This window comes from Sapajus apella, unplaced genomic scaffold (genome assembly GCF_009761245.1).
Source record: "Sapajus apella isolate SASKATOON/1434 unplaced genomic scaffold, GSC_monkey_1.0 scaffold13, whole genome shotgun sequence".
Classification (NCBI taxonomy): domain Eukaryota; kingdom Metazoa; phylum Chordata; class Mammalia; order Primates; family Cebidae; genus Sapajus; species Sapajus apella.
The window spans coordinates 3,535,993-3,557,249 of record NW_022436953.1 but is presented as its reverse complement, the minus strand read 5'-3'; the positions used below and the strand labels follow the sequence as shown (position 1 = coordinate 3,557,249).

Genomic DNA, 21,257 nt, shown 5'->3' with positions numbered 1-21,257 from the left:
AAAAAAAAAAAAAAAAAAAAAAAAAAAAGAGCTGAGATATAACTCACGTGCCATACCTTTTCAAAATATACAATTCAGTGGTTTTCAGTATATCCACAAAGTTGTACACCCATTCACCACTAATTCTAGGGCATTTTCATTGCCCCCAAAAGAAACCTCGTAACCAGTAGCAGTCAGTACTCATTTTCCATTCCTGAGACATTCATTTTTAAACATATTTAATACCAAAATACATCCCAATGCTATGAAAAAGGTTTTGAGTGTCTATCTACAATTCCCCTCTCTTTAATACAGATAATTATAATGATAGCCAACACTGTGTAATGCTTGCTATTTGTGAGGTACTATTTTTAGTGCTTTACATATATTAATTTCATTACAACCCTATGAGCAGGTTTTATTTTTATGTTGACTCAGGGTCTTGCTCTGTCACCCAGAGTAGATGGTGTAATCACAGCTCACTGCAGCCTTGACGTCCTGGGCTCAAGTCATCCTCCCACCTCAGCCTCCTGACTAGCTGGGGCTACAGTTGCATGCTACCATGTCCAGCTAATTTTTGTATGTTTTGTAGAGACCGGGTTTCACTATGTTGCCCAGGCTGGTCTTGAACTCCTAGATTCAAGCAATCCACTGCTTCAGCCTCCCAGAGTGCTGGGATTACAGGTGTGAGCTACCTTACCCAACTGGGTTCTGTTATTAAACCCATTTTACAGATAAGAAAATTAAGACACAGAGAAGTTAAGTAACTTGCTCCAAAGAAGCAAGTAAGTAATTAAGAAATTGTTCTAATAAAAAGTTTAGTAATTGCTTTAATAAGGGATGGAGCTGGCATATAGATTGAGGCAGTCTGGTTCCATAGTCTGTGCTCTTAACTATTGCTTTTTTTTGGAGACAGTATCTTGCTTGTCACCTAGGCTGGAGTGCGGTGGTGCAATCTCAGCTCACTATAGCCTCAACATCCTGTATTATACTCAAGCAATCCTCCCACTTTAGCCTCCCAAGTAGGTGGGACAATAGGCACATGCCATCACGGCTGCCCAATTTTTGTATTTTTTTGTGTAGAGATGGGGGTCTCATTATGTTGCCCAGGCTGGTCTTGAACTCCTAAGCTTGGCCTCCCAAAGTGGTGAGATTACAGGCATGTGCCACTGCTCCCAGCTTAACTATTACATACACTTTAAGCTGATTATATTTCTATTTTAAAATGATGTGAAGACCTTGAAAACATTGTGCTAAGAAGCCAATCACAAAAGACCACATATTGTGTGATTCCATTTATGTGAAATGTCCAAAACAGGCAAATCTATATATAGAGAAAGTATAAATTAGTGTTTGCCTAAGGCTGGAGAGGAGAGGGGCGCCCAGCTGGGGGGAAATGGGAAGTGACTGCTGGTGAGTATAAAATTTCTCAGGCCAGGCGTGGTGGCTCACGCCTGTAATCCCAGCACTTTAGGAGGCCAAGGTGGCAGATCACAATGTCAGGGGTTCGATACCAGCCTGGCCAACATGGTGAAACCCCATCTCTACTAAAAATAAAAATCACCTGGGTTTGGTGGTGCATGCCTGTAGTCCCAGCTACTCAGGAGGCTGAGGCAGGAGAATTGCTTGAACTTGGGAGGTAGAGGTTGCAGTGAGCTGAGATTGTGCCACTGCACTCCAGCCTGGGCAACAGAGTGAGACTTCATCTCGGAAAAAAAAAATAGGTGTTGAAATTCTAAAATTGATAATGATAAGGGTCACACAACTCTGAATATGCTAAAAACTCATTGTATACTTTAAGTGGGTGAATTGTATAGTATGTTAATTATGTCTCAATAAACCCATTTTTAAAAAACGATAGGAAGAGAAACAACCAGAATAATGATGTTCCCTAGAATATCTTTGTCTTCATCTGGAAAAGGATATATTTATATACACACACTTTCTTTTCCTCTCTTTTTTTTTTCTTTTATTTGGGATGTTTAGTCATTTACAACCAATCCTATTTTTTTTTTTTTTTCAAGACAGGGTCTAGCTCTGTTGCTCAGGCTGGAGTACAGTGGCGCAATCTTAGCTCACTGCAGCCTCTGCCTCCTGGGTGGAAGCCATCCTCCCACCTCAGCCTCCCGAGTAGCTGTGACTACAGTTACTAATTTTTGTATTTTCAACAGAGATGAGTTTTACCATGTTGCCCAGAGTGGTCTCAAACTTCTGAGCTCAAGTCATCTGCCTGCCTCAGCCTTCCAATGTGCTGGGGTTACAGGCATGAGCCACCATGCCTAGCCAGCCAATCCTAATTGTAACCATTATACCTGCCTACAAAAAAATAATCTTCAGGTGCTGCTAATTGCCCAAAAACCAAAACCCAACCATCCTAACCTGGAAATAAGTCCTGTGAGATCTCATGTAGCTCTGTGGGAAAGAATAGTGTGATCACTGGGAATGTGAATGCATGTTTTGATGTATAAGTTAAAGTGGTTCAGTATGTTAAATCATTCATCCTGCAAATATTTATGGAGGGCTTACTTTGTATCAGGCAGCTCTAGGTGCTTGATTGACATCAGTGAATAAATAGACAAAAAGAATCCCTGCCCCGTAGGACATACAGGAAACAGGGATGGATCCAAAAGATAATAGCTCAGATGATAAGAGTTAAGTAAGTGTAGGTTTAATAGAAGAGTGGGGTGATAGCAGTTTAGCTGATCTAAGCTAGACCAGGTTGAATCCTGTAGTCTTCCATTTAGGTTCAAGTCTGTTTTTTCTTTTCTTTTCTTTTTTTTTTTTTGAGACAGAGTTTTGCTCCTGTTGCCCAGGCTGGAGTGCAATGTCAGGATCTCGGCTCACTGCAACCTCCGCCTCCCAGATTCAAGTAATTCTCCTGCTTCAGCCTCCCAAATAGCCAGGATCACAGGTGCCCACCACCATGTCTGGCTAATTTTTGTATTTTTAGTGGAGATGGGGTTTCACCATGTTGACCAGACTGGTCTCGAACTCCTGACCTCAGGTGATCCACCTGCCTCAGCCTCTCAAAGTGCTGGGATTACAGGCAGGAGCCAGTGCGCCTGGCCTCAAGTCTGTTTTTTCTTGTCTTCATTTTGGGGCCTAGACTAAAGAGCCAGGAGCTTGCAGGGCTTGCTCTTCTAGTGGCAGATTACAGGAGCACCAGAGGACAGGCCAAACCAGAAAATAATGGCTGAAAACCTGTGCTTATGACATCTCCACTGCACTCCAAGTCCTACCAAAATGTGACAGGGAAGCATAGTCTGCCCATAGTGGGAGGCACTGCACAATTATACAGTAAAGGGTATGGATATGTAATTCTATATTTGTATACTATTAATGATATACATAATGACATACATTATTATAAACATACAATCACACATCTTGTAAGGATGTATAATTCATATAAGAGAGTGAGGATTATTGAATAGCAGTTCAGTCTACTAGAGTATATATTATAAGGATAAGAGCTGAAAAAAGTTTGAAAATAGAAGTGAACAGACATGGGTATAGAAAGGGCTAAAAGTTGGCCAGGTGCAGTGGCTCACACCTGTAATCTCAGCACTTTGGGAGGCCGAGGTGGATAAATCACTTGAGGTCAGGAGTTTGATACCAGCCTGGCCAACATGGTAAAACCCATCTCTACTAAAAATACAAAAATTAGCTGGGCGTGATGGCTCATGCTTATAATCCCAGCTCCTCGGAAGGCTAAGGCAGGAGAGTCACCTGAACCCAGGAGACAGAGGTTGCAGTGAGCCCAGATCGAACCACTGCACTCCAGCCTGGGTGACAGAGCAAGACTCCATCTCAAAAAAAAAAAAGTTGTCAGGCATGTCAAGATATTGCTGGAGGGCCAGGCCTGGCCCACTTTGGGAGGCTGAGGTGGACGGATCACCTGAGGTTAGGAGTTTGAGACCAGCCTGACCAACATGGAGAAACCCCATCTCTATTAAAAATACCAAATTAGCCAGGTGTGGTGGTGCATGCCTGTAATCCCAGCTACTCGGGAGGCTGAGGCAGGAGAATTGCTTGAACCCAGGAGGTGAAGGTTGCAGTGAGCCAAGATTGTGCTATTGCACTCCAGCCTGGGCAACAAGAGTTAAACTCCGTCTCAAAAACAAAAACATATTGCTAGAGGAGTGAGGACAAATTGTGAATTATGGTGCTCAAATGATTCAGTGATCTTTGTCTTGTTTCAGTGTTGCTGGTATGAATTCTATTTTATAACACTATGGTATAAAGACATTAGATATTTACTTATCTAAATCTTATTTTGCCTATTCTAAGCTCCCCACTACCTGGCTATTGGAAAACTTAATTTTAGGCATCATTAAAGCCCTTCTTCCTTTCCTGTACCCAGTGGGCCAGGCACCAACAGAGCAAGACTAACCTTTGTGTACAAATCTGACAAGGATATTTCAAGAAAAGAGAGTTACAGACTAATAACCTTTGAGAGCATAGGTTTAAAAATCCTTAATAAAAAAAGTACCAAATTGAAAATTGCAGTCTATAAAGAGGATAATATATCATAATCAAGTAGAATTTATCCTGGAAATGCAAGGTTGGTTTAACACTGAAAATCAATGTAACTTATGACATCAGAATAAAGGGGGAAAATGGTCATCTCATTGGATACAAGAAAAGCATTTGATACAATTCAGCAGCTATTCATGATTTTTTCTAAGCAAAACAAAACACTGCAGAACTGGATTGAAGTCATGAACGGTGTCCCCTGCTTCTGAGCAGGAATCCCAATGAACAGACATGCTAGCTGCCTAGATGGCCCCGCAAAAGAGTCTGTGGAGTCTCTAGGACATAGTTAATTAATTGACCTGTGACTGTATGCATTTGCTAATTGTTAGGAAGTTAGTAGTCCAGTTTATGTCAACTACCACATGCTACTGTCTCTGTAACAATTTTGTAGTGTTATTAAAATATCCTCCTTGTTCTCTATCATAGCAGTCTATAATATAAATCTCCCCGCTGTTTGTTTCTCCCTTCTTTTTTTTTTTTTTTCTTTTCTGAGATGGAGTTTTACTCTGTTGCCTAGGCAGGAGTACAGTGGCATGATCTCAGCTCACTGCAACCTCCACCTCTCCCAGGTTCAAGTGATTCTCCTGCCTCAGCCTCCCAAGTATCTGGGACCACAGGCGCACACCACCATGCCCAGCTGATTTTTGTATTTTTAATAGAGACAGGGTTTTGCCATGTTGGCCCGGCTGGTCTCAAACTCCTGACCTCAGGTGATCCACCCGCCTTGACCTCCCAAAGTGCTGGGATTACAGGTATGAGCCACCGCACCCAGCCTCTCCCTTCATCTTATCCCAGTTACTATTTGTAATGTTTTACCCCCAGATTCAAGGGTTTTCATGTGAATATATTATTTTCTTTTTCTTATGTATTTATTGTGGAGATGAGATCTCACTATAATGCCCAGGCTGGTCTCAAACTCCTAGTCTCAGGCAATCCTTTTGCCTCGGCCTCCCAGAATGCTGGGATTATAAGCTTGAGCCACGCCGCCTGGCCTTATTTTCTTTACATATTGTATTATTGCCCCCTATCTCCTGCCAGAGATTTTTTTTACGTGAAGTGAACCTTCCCATTTTGAATTTTGGGATGAGCTCTAACATGCCTCAGGCGTGATAGGCTGTTTTTACTTTCTTGTATTATAATTTCAGGCCCACTTTGTTGCTCATACTCTGGACCTTGATGTACTGTATGGATATCCTAACCTCTGAGTATTGTTTCAAGCTTACTTGCAGTTTACTTTCCTTTTTCTTCATCAAATATTATCCTGCATATTGTCCTGCCTTGCAGCTTTATATCTGGGGCTTTGTACTTTTTCTTTTCTCTCAGCTTAAAGTAATTGGAATCATTTTGGCGCATTTCTCAAAAAATAAATTCTTCCTTGCTTTTGTGAGGGGCAGCTGTCCTTTACCAGAACATATCATTAGATATTGTTAGTCCCTGAGCTAAATTTTTTTTTTTTGGAGATGGAGTCTCACTGTATTGCCCAGGCTGGATCTGAACTCCTGGCCTCAAGTGATCCTCCTACCTTGGCCCCCCAAAGAGCTGGAATTACAGGCACACACCACCATGCCTGGCTAAAAACTAAAATTTTAAATCAGAACTTTAATAAATTAACGTGGGTCAAGATTTTTCATGAAGTAGCATTAGCTTTACTCATGAACATTCCCATTTACTTTCTTGAATTGATAAGAAAGATGTGTATCCTCTGTGTCTTAGAGAGGGAAAAAAGTCTTGAACATCTGGGATATTGAAAGGCCAGGTGTAGTGGCTCACACCTATATTCCCAACACTTTGGGAGGCCGAGGCTGGTGGACTGCTTGAGCTCAGGAGTTTGAGACCAGCCTGGCCAACGTGTCAGAACCCGTCTCTATGAGAAATATAAAAATTAGCAAGACGTGGTGGTGCGTGTCTGTGGTCCCAGCTACGTGGGAGGCTGAGGCAGGAGGATCACTTGAGCGCAGGAGGCAGAGGTTACAGTGAGCTAAGATTGCGCTGCTGTACTCCAGACTTCATTTTCTGACACCTCTACTTTCATGCAAAGGGAAGAAATTATTCATTTAGTCTTTGTATTGTCTTGTATGAGCTCAATCAAGGACAAGAGAAATGCACAGTTGCTTTTAAGGTTAGATATTCCTTCTCATTGCTGGGACTTGAGATTTTTTAAATGGATTATCATTCCCAAAAGGTAGTGTTTTCTGGAGAGTTCAGTTGCAAGACATAAGGAAGTATATTCTTTTGAAGGAACCTCCACTGAACAGCCCTACAGAAAGGGAATCCCTTTCCCAGTTCTTCCCAGGTAGGCACTCTCCCCTGGGTGGCTGAGCGAGACTCTGACTCAAAAATAAAAGGGACATTGAATTCTTTTGATACCATCTAAAGAATCAAGTACAATTAGAAAAAGGAAAAAGAACCATTTGTTGGGTTTGCTGTGTTGTGGCATATTCTCCGGTTCATCTTGAAACTATCAGAAGATTTCATAGATACATTTTCTTTTCAAGTATAGTGGCTGTAGTTTCTGTAAAAGGCAAGTGATACTGCAGTTTTTGTTGATGTTTGTGTAAAGCTGCTAGTCCCTGGTTTTCCATGGTGCGCAAACATTGGTACTCCTTACAGTGATCTAAAATCACCTACCCTGCTAATGATCTTAGCTATTTTTAACTCCAATTGGACAGTTTATTTCCTCCCAGCTTTTGTTCCTCAGAAACTTCAGTTTTCTGAATTCCTTTACTGATTCTTTCTTCCAAATATTAAGAATATTTTATACCTTAAAATAGGTTGAGGCCAGGCACAGTGGCTCATGCTTGTGATTCCAGCACTTTGAGAGGCTGAGGCTGGAGAATTGCTTGAACTCATCAGTTCAAGACCAGCCTGGGCAACATGGCAAAATCCTGTCTGTACAAAAAAATTTTTTAAAATTAATTAGCTGGGTGCAGTGGCACATGCCTCTAGTCCAACTACTTGTGAGGCTAAGGTGGGAGGATCACTTTAGCCTGGGAGGTCGAGGCTGCAGCGAGCCATGATCATCACTGCACTCCAGTCTGGGCAACAGAGTGAGAACCTATGTCAAAAAAATAAAAATAAAAATAGGTTGAAGGGTAGAGAAATTCCTCATGTCTTTTTAAATCTTCTGTAGCAGAAACACAAGATTGTGCTTGAAACAGATAAGAAAAAGAAACAAGATGCCTGCCTTGCAGATCTTGCTAACATTTGTCCTCACAACTTGGAACACTGGGTTAATAAATTTTCTTAGTGTCTTCTGGAAACTGTCTTAAAAGCTACCTGTTTTTACATGTTTATTGTGTTCCCGGTTATCTATAGCCACACCCTAAAGTTTCACTTTGTAGTTTCACCTTAATCTGCACTTCTGCAACTGCTATCATGTGTATCACATCTACAGCATAGTGGAGCTGTTCATTTTAATATGTTGCTCAGCTACTTAGCTCAGACATGTCCAATATGTTTAGCGATGAGTCAGTGGTTCTTAAATTTCCACCCATAATTGATATTCATGCATGATTTAAGAAATGTGAATCTGAGATGATACTTAGGAACTCCTAGGTTAACCCATTTGAAAATATTTTTTGAATGTAAATTTCCTCAAACTTTGTAGGTCTTGAGATATTAATCTTCGAACCTCCCTCCACTAGTGCAGTTTCATTAAAAAGACAAAACTGTTGTAGAGATATATAAGCAATTTTTAAAAAAAGAGCTAAAAAGGGAAGGAAAACAGCAGTCTAATATGGGTGGTGTAGAAGCTGTAAATTAGTTCAAACTTTTGTACTGTGAGAGTCAATCCTGAAGCTTTCTTATGTTAAATTCTGTCTTTCGTAAAACAAAAAAATTTTGTAGAAGTGTTTGGGTGGTTTAGACAAGGGTTGCTCAGTTTAAATCCTGAGAAGGACTGAGGCGGCCTTCCACGATTGGTGGAAACTCTGACACGTATCCTGTTCCATCTGGAGCTGTTGCCTTCCAACTTGGGACAAGTTTGAAATCAGCAAAGTGTTGCAATATAAATTGTTTCAGACAATGTATGACAGCAGATTCCTTTACTTTCCTGCCCTAGTTCTCTGATCAGCTCACCTAAGCCAGAGCAGGGTTTTCATTTCCAGTTCAACATTCCAGTTCAACATTCTGTAACCTGTGGAACCAGAGTCCATGTGGTGAGTCAGTGCCACGGTCCTGGGGGCACGCAGGGTAGGAGACTAATGTTGACGAAGAGCAGATGGCCCAGGCTGTGCTCCTCAGCCATGTGGGAATGCTGTGGCCAAGAGGGGTCCTGCTTTTCCCTCATCTGCTGCTAGTTCTCTGAGAACCTGGCTGTGACTGCTGACCTTCTGTCCAGAGTGAATTCCAGTGACATGAACCATAGGAGGAAGTGCTGTTTTCCTTGCTTCTCTCATTTCCTTCCTTCCTGAAGCAGATTTAGACTTCATTTTCTGACACCTCTCACCCTTTCATGCAAAGGGAAGAAATCATTCATTACCCTTCATATTGTCTTGTAAGAGCTCTTGTATTGTCAAGGATAAGAGAAATGTGCATTTGCTTTTAAGGATAGATATTCCTTCTCATTGCTGGGACTTGAGATTTTTTAAAATGGATTATTGTTCCCAAAAGGTAATGTTTTCTGGAAAGTTCAGTTCCATGACATAAGGATGCTCATGGAAGCATATTCTTTTGAAGGAACCCCTGCTGGACAGCCCTACGGAAAGGGAACCCCTTTCCCAACTCTTTCCAGGTAGGCACTCTCCCCTGGTAGAGCAAGCAAGCAAGAAAGGAGAGACAGCTGTCTTTTGTCTTTCAGTTAAGGAAACCCCTTCATAAATTTTGTTCTGGGACCCTACAATTTGAATTCACATTATGGATTGGCAATATTAGGAAAAATCTAGAAGGTATCCCCAGTGCTTTTTTTTTTCTTTTTTTGGCAGGGTCTCTCTCTGTCACCCAGGCTGGAGTGCAGTGGTGCGATCTCAGCTCACTGCAACCTCTACTTCCCAGGTTCAAGCAGTGCCACCTCAGAGCTGCTCCCCCTACCCCTGCCCTGAGTAGCTGGGACCACATGTACTCACTACCATGCCCAGCTCATTTTTACATTTTTGTAGAGACAGGATTTTTGCCATGTTGTCCAGTCTGGTCTCAAACTCCTGGGCTCAAGGGATCTGCCTATCTCGGCCCCTATAGTGCCAGGATTACAGGCGTGAGCCACTGTGCCCAGCCACTCCAGTGCTTTTGAAAGACTATACCTACTAATTTGGGGAAGTACAGGGAACCCAGGCATTAATATTTTTCTAAAATTTTTTTAGGCCTTCAAAGTGTATGTCTCCAGTGCTTATCTCTCACCTGGATTTAGAATGCTAGATTTAAGAAATGTTATGTTTGTATTTATGTGGAGACAGAGTTTTGTTCTTGTTACCCAGGCTGGAGTGCAATGGTGAGATCTTGGCTCACCATAACCTCTGCCTCCCGGGTTCAAATGATTTTCCTGCCTCAGCCTCTGGAGTAGCTACGATTACAGGCATGCGCCACCACACCCGGCTAATTTTGTATTTTTAGTAGAGACGGGATCTATCCATGTTGGTCAGGCTGGTCTCGAACTCCCGATCTCAGGTGATCCACCTGCCTCGGCTTCCCAAAGTGCTGGGATTACAGGCATGAGCCACGGTGCCTGGCTTTTTATTTTTTTACTTTATTTTTTTGAGAAGGAGTCTTGCTCTGTCTCCCAGGTTGGAGTGCAGTGGTGCGATCTTGGCTTACTGCAACTTCCACCTCCTGGGTTCAAGTGATTCTCCTGCCTTATCCTCCTGAGTAGCTGGGATTACAGGTGCATGCCACCATGTCTGGCTAATTTTTGTATTTTTAATAGAGATAGGGGTTTCACCATGTTGGTCAGGCTGGTCTCACCCATCTTGGCCTCGCAAAGTGCTGGGATTACAGGTGTGAGCCGCTGTACCCGGTCAGGAAACTGTTTTTATAGTTTTCTATGCACTTTGCTCCATTTTTTCTTTTTTCTTTTTTTTTTTTTTTGAGACAGAGTCTCGCTCTGTTGCCCAGGTTGGAATACAGTGGTGCAGTCTAGGCTTACTCTAGCCTTGACTTCCTGGGCTCAAGTTATCCTCCCACCTCAGACTCCTCAGTAGTTGGGACTACAGGCATTCACTACCACACCCCGCTAATTTTTGTATTTTTGTAGAGATAGGATTTTACCACGTTGCCCAGGCTGGTCTCGAACTCCTGGGCTCAAGCAATCCACCCTTCTCAGCCTCCCAAAGTTCTGGGATTATAGGCATGAGCCACCATGCCCAGCCATCCCCATTCTCTTCATGTGTTCTCTTAAATCCTAACCATCTTTTTGGGCATGTGTCACTTAGAGGCCCAGCAGAAAACAGAAGGCACACTCAAATTGGGTAATTGGAGGAGGTCCAACTTAAAGCCGAATGGAGAAGTTTAGGGAAAATAACAAAGGAATGTCCTGCATGTCTAGACTAGCTGGAGAACCACCTACTCCTGAAGGGGTTGGGGGATGGGATGGCTACCTGACAGAAGAGAAAGCTATTTTGAGAAGGTCTTCATATGGCAGCTGTGGTGTTAATGGAACAATGCAGCCAACTCAGAGCCCAGCAGGGAGAGTGTCAGGGGAGTAAATATCACAATCTCACTGTCCCTTGCCTTTAGACCTCCTGCCGGTACCACCCATTGGCTGAACCCCACCCATTGGGGAGGCCTTGTACAGTTCTGATGGCCCAGCCTCCAGGAACACAGGGCAGGCTGGGGCAGATCTGAAAGGGCAGATTTTCAGTATCCTCAGTCTGTGCCAAGTTGAGACCTTGATTCCAAAGGCCACATTAGAAATTACTTATTAAACTGTTTGATATCAGTGTCTATCAGGGTAAAAGTTTATAGTTTGTGATCTCAGGAGACTTTTAATGAAGGATGTCCAGACTTGAACATATATGTTGCTTAATAAAAATTACTGGCCAGTTGTGGTGGCTCACACCTGTAATCCTAGCTCTTTGAGAAGCCAAGGTGGGCAGATCACTTGAGACCAGGAGTTCGAGACCAGCCTCGCCAATAAGGTGAAACCCCATCTCTACTAAAAATAAAAAAAATTCTCTGGGTGTGGTGGCACACACCTGCAATCCCAGCTACTCAGGAGGCTGAGGCACGAGAATTGCTTGAGCCCAGGAGGTGGAGGTTGCAGTGAGCCAAGATCGAGCTACTGTACTCCAGCCTGGATGACAGAGCTAGATTCTGTCTCAAAAAATAAAATAAAATAAAAATTACTGAGTCCTCCAGACTTTCTTTCACATTCACATTTTATGACATACCTAAAAAATTTTTTGTTTTGGTAAGTGTACATAACATACAATTTACCATTTTAACAATTTTTAAGTGTACAGTTTTGTGGCATTAAGTAATTCACATTGTTTTGTAAACATTACTACCATTCTTCTCCAGGACTTTTTTATCTTCCTAAACTGAAATGCTGTGCCCATTAAGCACTAACTCCCCATCTCCTCTTCTCGCCCCTTCCCTGTGGCAACCACCATTCAGCTTTTAGTCTCTGTGAATTTGATCACTCTGCGTACCTTATTTGTGTAGTATTTGTCCTTTTGTGTCTGGCAGATTTCACGTAGCTTAATGTCTTTTTTTTTCTTTTTTCTTTCTTTCTTTTTTTTTTTTTTTTGAGACAGGGTCACACTCTGTGGCTCAGGCTGGAATGCAATGGCACAATCACAGCTCATGGCAGCCTCAACCTCCTGGGCTCAAGCAATGCTCCCATCTCAGCTTCCTGAATAGCTGGGACTATAGGCACCTACCACTGCACCCAGCTAATTTTTCCAAAGTGCTGAGATTACAGGCATAAGCCACTGAGGCTGGCCTTAGCTTAATGTCTTCAAGGCTCATCTATGTTGTAGCACTTTACAGTGATACATTTTGGGGTTTTTTGTTTGTTTGTTCTGAGATGGAGTCTCACTCTGTCACCCAGGCTGGAGAACAGTGGCATGATCTTGGCCCACTGCAACCTCCATCTCCCAGGTTCAAGTGACTCTTCTGCCTCAGCCTCCTGAGCAGCTGGGATTACAAGCATGCACCACCATACTTGGCTAATTTTTTTGTATTTTTAGTAGAGATGGGATTTTGTTATGTTGGCTAGGCTGGTCTCGAACTCCTGAACTCAGGTGATCTGCCCGCCTCGGCCTCCGAAAGTGCTGAGATTACAGACTTGAGTCACTGTGCCTGGCCTTACATTGTAAATTTTATTTGATTTCTGAATATGTTTTCACTGATACATTCACTGCCCTGGCTTTTAAGTTTTACATGTCCAGTCTGATGTCTCACAGATCTACAAGATAGATGATATAAGAGCACGGACTGCAGGAGTTAAGACATGGCAAATGAGTGGACCTGAGCAGGAGAGGTAGCATCATTTGGAGGAAGTGTTCCTTGTCTGGAAAGTGTTTAAATATGTGGGACTGGCCGGGCGCAGTGGCTCACACCTATAATCCCAGCACTTTGGGAGGCTGAGGCAGGCGGATCCCAAGGTCAAGATGGAGACCAACCTGGCCAACATGGTGAAACCCCCTCTCTACTAAAAATACAAAGAAAAAACATTAGCTGAGCATGGTGGTACATGCCTGTAGTACCAGCTACTCAGGAGGCTGAGACAGGAGAATTGCTTGAAACTGGAAAATGGAAGTTGCAGTGAGCCAGGATTGTGCCACTGCACTCCAGCCTGGCGATACAGTGAGACTCCGTTTCAAAAAAAAAAAAAAAAAAAAAAAAAAAAAAAAAAAATGTGGGACTGACCATGGAGGAAATAAACAGCAGTAAACCAAAAAACCAGTTCTGAGCAGAAAGTGCCTTATGGGAGCAGAGACCAATTTGTTTGAATGGGACTGACCTGAGTACTATTTATGAATGACAAGTGGGGTGGGACAGGGTTACACAAATCTGAAGCGAGACCTGAAAGGGAGTGCTATGGCCAGACAAGTTTAGAAATGCTGGATTGAAAAGGATTCTTGCCGAATTGTCTCAGTCTTGAATATACTGTTTTTTATGCTCCTCTAAGAAGGATATATGGTTTATAGCCTTCCTGGAGTTTCTCAGGATGTTTCTCATGGAGCTCTTGTATTTTGGCACAAAGATTAGTGTCTTTAGAGCATGTTTTGGGAAATGGTGGGGACTAAGCTAAACTTCTTGGGTGCAGGGACTGTAACTTATCTCCCACATGACACCTGGCAGGTTCCTGGACACATCATTGGAGCAAAGCTGGATTAATAGGTAACTACCAAATGCTTTAGTCCATAGAAAGTGTTAAAATATCCTTGAGGCACAAGAAAAAAATCACTGCAGATTTGAGTCTTCCCCTGGCCCCCCTCCCCCATTGAATGGGTAAGTCTGAGTGAGCGTCTCCTTTTGAGATTAGTGCTCAGGCTTTATTTTTTTTTCCCAGTTGGGTAGATACTTGGTGATAGGAGCTGAATTGCTTAGGACAGTAGAGTAGACTCTAAACACTACTGTCTGCTATCAACAGGATTAGAGAATAAATACTTAGCGTGTTGGGTAAGGGGTCATCAAATGATTAGCTTACCCAGTTGAGCCAGATTTTTAGCTTGCATAGGGCTTTGGTTGATGCCGTTTGGCTTGATAAATATTCATTGAATATATGAATGAATTATAGAAAATAGGAAGACCTTGTAAATTCTTATCCAACTCAGTCATATGTAAAAACTGACATTTTAGAAAGATTAATCGGGTTTATTGACATTTTAGTGGGGAGAACAGAACTGTACTTCTGTTAAAATTCAGGATTTGTAATTCCTTGGCCAGGAGGAGAGAGGAGAAAGGTGCTTAAACAAACAAACAAAAAAACTGCTGGCTGGGTGTGGTGGCTTATACCTGTAATCCCAGCACTTTGGGAGGCCAAGGAGGGCAGGAGGGCAGATCACTTGAGTCCAGGAATTCAAGACCAGGCTGGGCAACATGGCAAAACCTCATCTCTATAAAAAATACAAAAAAAATACGTGTGGTGGTACACGCCTGTGATCCCAGCTGTTCAGGAGGCTGAGGTGGGAGGATCACCTGAGCCTGGGAGGCAGAGGTTGGAGTGAGCCAAGATCACACCACACTGCACTAGATGACAGGGTGAGACCCTGTCTCAAAAAAGAAAAAAAACTAAACAACAAAAACTGCAAACAAATATTGGACTCTAGTTAAGATATATATGTCAAAGTTTGGTAGGAAATGTTTGTGGTTTATTTGGAGGTGTATCAAAATAAGTATATGTTTGAAATGTATACAAAAACACAAATTGATAAATGAATAAACGGATAGATGATATGTGATAAAGTAACTGCAGTAAGATGTTAATGCTAGAATCTAGGTGGTGGGTGTAAAATTCTTTTAACCTCACCATTTGAAAATTTTCATAATAAAATGTTGGAGAAAGAGAGAAAAAAATGGAAGTCTAGAAGATGTTGAAGGAAGAACCAATGAGATTTAAGAAAACTCATGTTTGCTGTAAAAAGAACATGGGCATTGGAATCAAACAGGCCTGAATTCGTTTTGTGGTTTAGCTGTTTGTCAGCTAAAGAGGTTGAGTAAATTGCTCAATGATGGTGCTGGGATTTGAACACCAGGCACCCCGGCTTTGGAGCCTTCTTGTCTACCTTGCAGTGTCATGAGGATTTAAGCTCCTAGCTCAGTGTCTGATACTTGGTAGATAATCAGACAGTAGCTGTTGTTCTTAGTGCACCATCTGCCGTAGAGGATGAAGAAGTCCAAGATATTAATGCTTGACCTGAAAGGTTTCTATGACATTTCTATGGCATTGTATTGCCATACATAGACAAGCTGGAAGGTAAAACTTCCAGCTTTTTGAGGGGAAGCAATGGTTAATTTAATTTTAGATAAGCAGAACTTGAGATTTTAATATGAATAGTTTAATATATTGTGGCAGGTTGGATTACTGGAAAAAAGTTTTTAAAAGATAAGAATAAAAAATAGTTTCATATATTTTTCTAAACTTAAATCATTTGTTCACCAAAAATCTGAGAATATTTTATGTGCCAGGCACTGCTATAGACCAGTAAACAAAACAAATCTCTTCCTTCACAGAATTTACATTTTAAAAGTGTTTGAAGAATTTTCTCTCCAAGAATATTTGCATGTCAAATGCAGAATGACTCTGTAAAGGTGGAAAGACGGGCATTCACCAGCAAGAGAAGAAGATGGTGTTTTCACAGCAAATTTTTCTGGTGTCCCCGAAATCATGCCATATAGGCGGTAATTTCCTTGGCTCTCTCAAGCCCATCTGTGTTCTGGTTTCCTCTGCAGTTCTTTTTCCTTCCATCTGGAGTTGGTAGAACAGCTTATAGAAGCCATTTATGATTGTTTCAAAATATATGCTCAGGCTTCTATAATGGCAGAGAAGACAGATGAGATTCATCATATTATACACACTTTCTGGTCTCACACATGAATCATGGAATTTAGTGAGGCCGTGACTTCAGTACCCTTCTAGGGTGTGTGCTCCTCAGCGATTATGCACTCATTCCAATAGAGTAGGAGGTCAGTAAAAGTATTTATTGCGCCAGATTCTCCTCTGCTTCTGAGTCATTTTCTGGTAGAGTGTAAAGGTTCCCAGGGAGAAGCTTTAACTCTTTCAGATTACCAGGATTACTCCCTTTGTGTAATAAGGTACTTCTCTAAGTAATCGTATGGGGCTTATGCTAATTCTTGATATATTAGATAATGAGATATATTTAGTCTTGACAGTGAGATGAAATTTGACAAAATGTAGTATAAGAAGAAAAATAGTATCTACATTGGCCCGATGTTAAGGAATTGTTTTAATAACATATAAACGTATAGATGGCTAAGAGGTTTGCAAGACATTATGTGTGGTTTTCAAAAAAAAAAAAAAACTTAGGACACAACCCTTATGTGGAAATCTGACATCTGGCAACGTCAGTCCTCTGGAAGACAGCCAGAAAGTAAGAAAGGGGCCTCAGTGCACATAAAAATAACAGAAGAAAAACTCTACCACGAACACGTGTCCTTTCCCACCACTGTAGGGTTTGTTAGCCTCGCCTTTAGAGCTTGTTTACTTTTATTTATCTGGGAACTTTATATAATTTTGATAGTGTGCATGTGGTCTTTCCTCCATAGCAGATCATAAACAGCAATATAGCAAGGGGGTGGAAAAGCCGCCAGAGAGACACTGAGAGCAGAGGGTAGGCTGACATCGAAAGAGAAAGGCTTAAAAGTTAGACAGTGCTGGTATTGTGTATCACAGCTGAATACAGTTATGTATGGTCTTAATAACGAACTTGGAGCCATCAGCCAAAGAGTAAATCATGTTCAAGATCTTCTAATAAAGAAGTCAGGGAACTCTTTAGTGTGTCTATTTTTAAACATTCAAAGTTAACCAAGTTTTGACATGTTGAAATGGTAAATTCTGTAGTGTTTATATGCTTGAAATAGCACATTCTCTGTTGATGTTATATCAGTGACACAAATTTGAACTTGTGGTTGATTATGGAAATGATGCTTTGTAATGACTAACGTTTATTGAGCAGCTATTATACCAGCCCTGACCTAAGTGCCTTCACACTGTTAGCGCGCTGGTTAAGGCTTTGGAGACAGATATATTTGGGTTCCCATTACACCTCTGACTTACTGTGTGTCCTTGGACAGCTATCATCTCTCTGATCCCGTGTCCTCACCTGCCAAATAGGAACCAATGACATATGATAGCGTTGTTGTGAGGACTCAACGAGGGAAGTACATAGTATGGTGCATGTACCTAGGAAGTACTCAGTGAAAGTTAGGCACTATTATAACTGTAATAGTCTTGATAATTTATGAAAGTATGATTATCTCCACTTTTCTGGACAAGGAAACTGAAGCCCAGAGAGTTTAAGTAAGATGCCCAAGGTAAAATAGCTAAAGTGGAGCTGGGCTGTGGACCTGGGTCTCTCTGACGCCAGAAGCCTAGTGCTTGACATTCATATATGCTGCCCCCTCAGCATGTAATTATAATTAGATTTTTTTTTTTTTTGTAGTACTTAGAGAAAATCTGTTAGTAACATCTGTGGTTCCCACTTCTCTTTTCTACTGTGGACCCAAGTCATCTTATTATACACAAAAATTCTATAAGAAGTAACACAGGCCGGGCGCGGTGGCTCAAGCCTGTAATCCCAGTACTTTGGGAGGCCGAGGCGGGTGGATCGTGAGGTCAAGAGATCGAGACCATCCTGGTCAACATGGTGAAACCCCGTCTCTACTAAAAATACAAAAAATTAGCTGGGCATGGTGGCACATGCCTGTAATCCCAGCTACTCAGGAGGCTGAGGCAGGGGAATTGCCTGAACCCAGGAGGTGGAGGTTGCGGTGAGCCGAGATGCGCCATTGCACTCCAGCCTGGGTAACAAGAGCGAAACTCCGTCTCAAAAAAAAAAAAAAAAAGGAAGTAACACAAAGATAAACTACTTTTGCTTGACAGAACAAATTAAGTAGGTAATGTTTGATTGTGTAGCATGATTTATTAACATCTTTTAGGTACTTCATATTAATATACTAAATGATTTATTATATGCCCAATATGTTTCTCCACATCGGTGTTTTCTTGGATTATAAATTAACAGAAGTCAGGGGTGGTGGCTTCCACCTGTAGCCTTAGCACTTTGGGAGGCCAAGGCAGGTGTTCCAGGAGTTTGAGACCAGCCTGGGCAACATGGTGAAACCCTGTCTCTACAAACAAATACAAAAAAAATTAGCTGAGCATGATGGTGCGTACATGTAGTCAGAGCTACCCAGGAGGCTGAGGTGGGAAGATTGCTTGAGCTTGGAATATCGAGGCTACAGTGAGCCAAGTTCCTGCCACTGCACTTCAGCCTGGGCCTCAGAATAGACCCTCATAAATAAATAAAATGAACAGAGCTACCACCGTCTTTTCTTTTTTTGTAATTAGGCACTTCATATTTTTTGATGTGATGATGGTTGTATGTGAGATGGAAGGTAGAGTCCTCATCTCTACCAATATCAAATGAGTACTTGAGATGATTAAAGAAAAATAGACTTGTACTTGGGAGGCTGAGGCAGGAGGATCACTTGAGCCCAGGAGTTCAAGACTGCAGTAAGCTATGATTGCACTCCAGCCTGGGCAACAGAGCAAAACCTCTCCCCTCCCCTCCCCTCCCCTCCCCTCCCCTCCCCTCCCCTTTTTTTTTGTTTACCACCCAACTCCTCTTTTTAGACAGAGTCTCACTCCGACACTCAGACTGGAGTGCAATGGTGTGATCTTGGCTCACTGGAACCTCCGCCTCCCAGATTCAAGCGATTCTCCTGCCTTAGCCTTCCAAGTAGTTGGGATTACAGGCACCTGCCACTGCACCTGACTAATTTTTGTATTTTTAGTAGACACAAGGTTTTACCATGTTGCCCAGGCTGGTCTCAAAACTCCTGACCTCAGGTGATCCGCCCACCTCGGCCTCCCAAAGTGCTGGGATTACAAGTGCAAGCCGCCGCATCAGCCCCCAATAGGTTTTCCATTTAAGCCTTTGAGGCATTGTTCTGCTGTTAGTCTTCAGGTTGTGGTACATTTGTTTGCAGACAGTCTCAGTAGGTAATAACCAGAACGCCCTCAGTTGGAGTCCTAACTCTCCTGCTGTTAGCTCTATGATCTTGGACAAATAATGTTTTCTAACTACACTGAGCCTTAGTATCCTAATCTTTAAGATGGTTATGGTGAATAAAATGCCATATTTAAAATCCCTACTTTTTAAAATATGTATTTTAAAAGTACCGTGTTGTCTGGTACTTTAACCAGCCTGACCAACATGGAGAAACCCCATCTCTACTAAAATACAAAATTAGCCAGGGTGGCACATGCCTATATTTCCAGCTACTTGGGAGGCGGAGGCAGGAGAATCGCTTGAACCAGGCAGGCGGAGGTTGTGGTGAGCTGAGATCGTGCCGTTGCCCTCCAACCTGGGCAACAAGAGCAAAACTCCGTCTCAAAAAAAAAAAAAAAAAAAATTAATATCCTTACTGCCCTCTTCAGGCATTCTGAAGAGCCTATATTTACTGACTTGAATCTTTTCTATCACTGAGAGGTGTAGGTTTTTATTATTTTAATTCCAGAATTCCTTTGAGGATCGAATGAAAAATATATGAGAAATTATTTTTAAATTAGACCAGGTGTGGTGGCTCATGCCTGGAATCCCAACACTCTGGATGACTGAGGCAGGAGGATCATTTGAAGCCAGGAGTTCAACAGTAGCCTGGGTAACAAAGTGAGACCTCATCTCTACAAAAAAAAAAAAAGAGGCCAGGCACAGTGGCTCATGTCTGTAATCTCAGCACTTTGGGAGGCTGAGGTGGGCAGATCACTTGAGGCCAGGAGTTTGAGATGAGCCTGGCCACAACCCCGTCTCTACTAAAAATACAAAAATTAGCTGGGCCTGGTGGTGCACACCTGTAGTCCCACCTATTTTGAAAGCTGAACCCCTAGAATCACTTGAACCCAGGAGGCGGAGGTTGCAGTGAGCCAAGATTGCATCACTGCACTCCAGCATGGAACATACAGCAAGATTTCATCTAAAAAAAAAAAAAAATTAGCCAGACACAGTGGTGTACACCTGTAGTTCCACTTACTCAGAAGGCTGAGGGAGGAGGATCACTTGAGCCCAGGAGCTAGAGGCTGCAGTGAGCTATGATCACACCACTGTACTCCAGCCTGGGTGATAGAGCAAGACTGTGTTCCCCCCAAACCCTCCTCAAAAAAAAAAAAAAAAGAAATGAGAAATAACTTTGATATTTTAAAATATGAGGCCAGGTACAGCAGGCCATGCCTGTAATCCCAGCACTTTGGGAGGCCAAGGTGGGCAGATTGCTTGAGCTCAGGAGTTTGAGACCAGCCTGGGCAACATGGTGAAACCTTGTCTCTACTAAAAATACAAAAAAATTAGCTGGACATGGTGGCACATGCCTGTAGCACAGCCTACTTGGGAGACTGAGCTGGAAGGATCACGTGAGCCCAGGAAGTTGAGGCTGCAGTGAGCCGTGATTGCTCTACTGCACACCAGCCTCGGTGATGGGAGTGAGACCGTGTCTCAAAAATAAAATAGGAAGTACTAACTTACTTGTTTAGCTTTGGCTTCATTTTAAGTATATTTATATCTTAAGCTTTATCATTCTCAAGAAATAGATCTATATTGCAGTGTCTTAAAATTGATGTCCTCTGTTTCTTTTGACCTTCCTTTCCAGGTTATAAAACATGGAGGCTGGCTCAGTGGTTCGAGCCATTTTTGACTTCTGCCCTAGCGTATCAGAAGAACTGCCACTCTTTGTGGGAGATGTAATTGAGGTGCTGGCAGTGGTGGATGAATTTTGGCTTCTAGGAAAGAAGGAGGATGTTACAGGTAAGTAAGAGACTCACAATGGACCACAGGCCCTGACTTCTTTCTATATTAAAAATAAAGGGGCTGGGCGCGGTGGCTCAAGCCTGTAATCCCAGCACTTTGGGAGGCCGAAGCGGGTGAATCACGAGGTCAAGAGATCGAGACCATCCTGGTCAACATGGTGAAACCCCATTTCTACTAAAAATACAAAAAATTAGCTGGGCATGGTGGCATGTGCCTGTAATCCCAGCTACTCAGGAGGCTGAGGCAGGAGAATTGCCTGAACCCAGGAGGCGGAGGTTGCGGTGAGCCAAGATCGTGCCATTGCACTCCAGCCTGTGT

The 21,257-nt window shown here is 42.4% G+C and overlaps 1 protein-coding gene across 1 annotated transcript in view; it reads left to right on the top strand.

The window, feature by feature from the left end:
• The window catches only part of DNMBP (dynamin binding protein), a 133,798-nt gene that overhangs the window by 18,461 nt on the left and 94,080 nt on the right, over positions 1-21,257 (top strand). The window contains exon 2 of the mRNA XM_032281280.1: positions 20,782-20,936. Coding sequence (XP_032137171.1) covers positions 20,792-20,936 — 145 coding nt within the window. The 5' untranslated portion in view covers positions 20,782-20,791. The remainder of the gene's footprint in view (positions 1-20,781; positions 20,937-21,257) is intronic.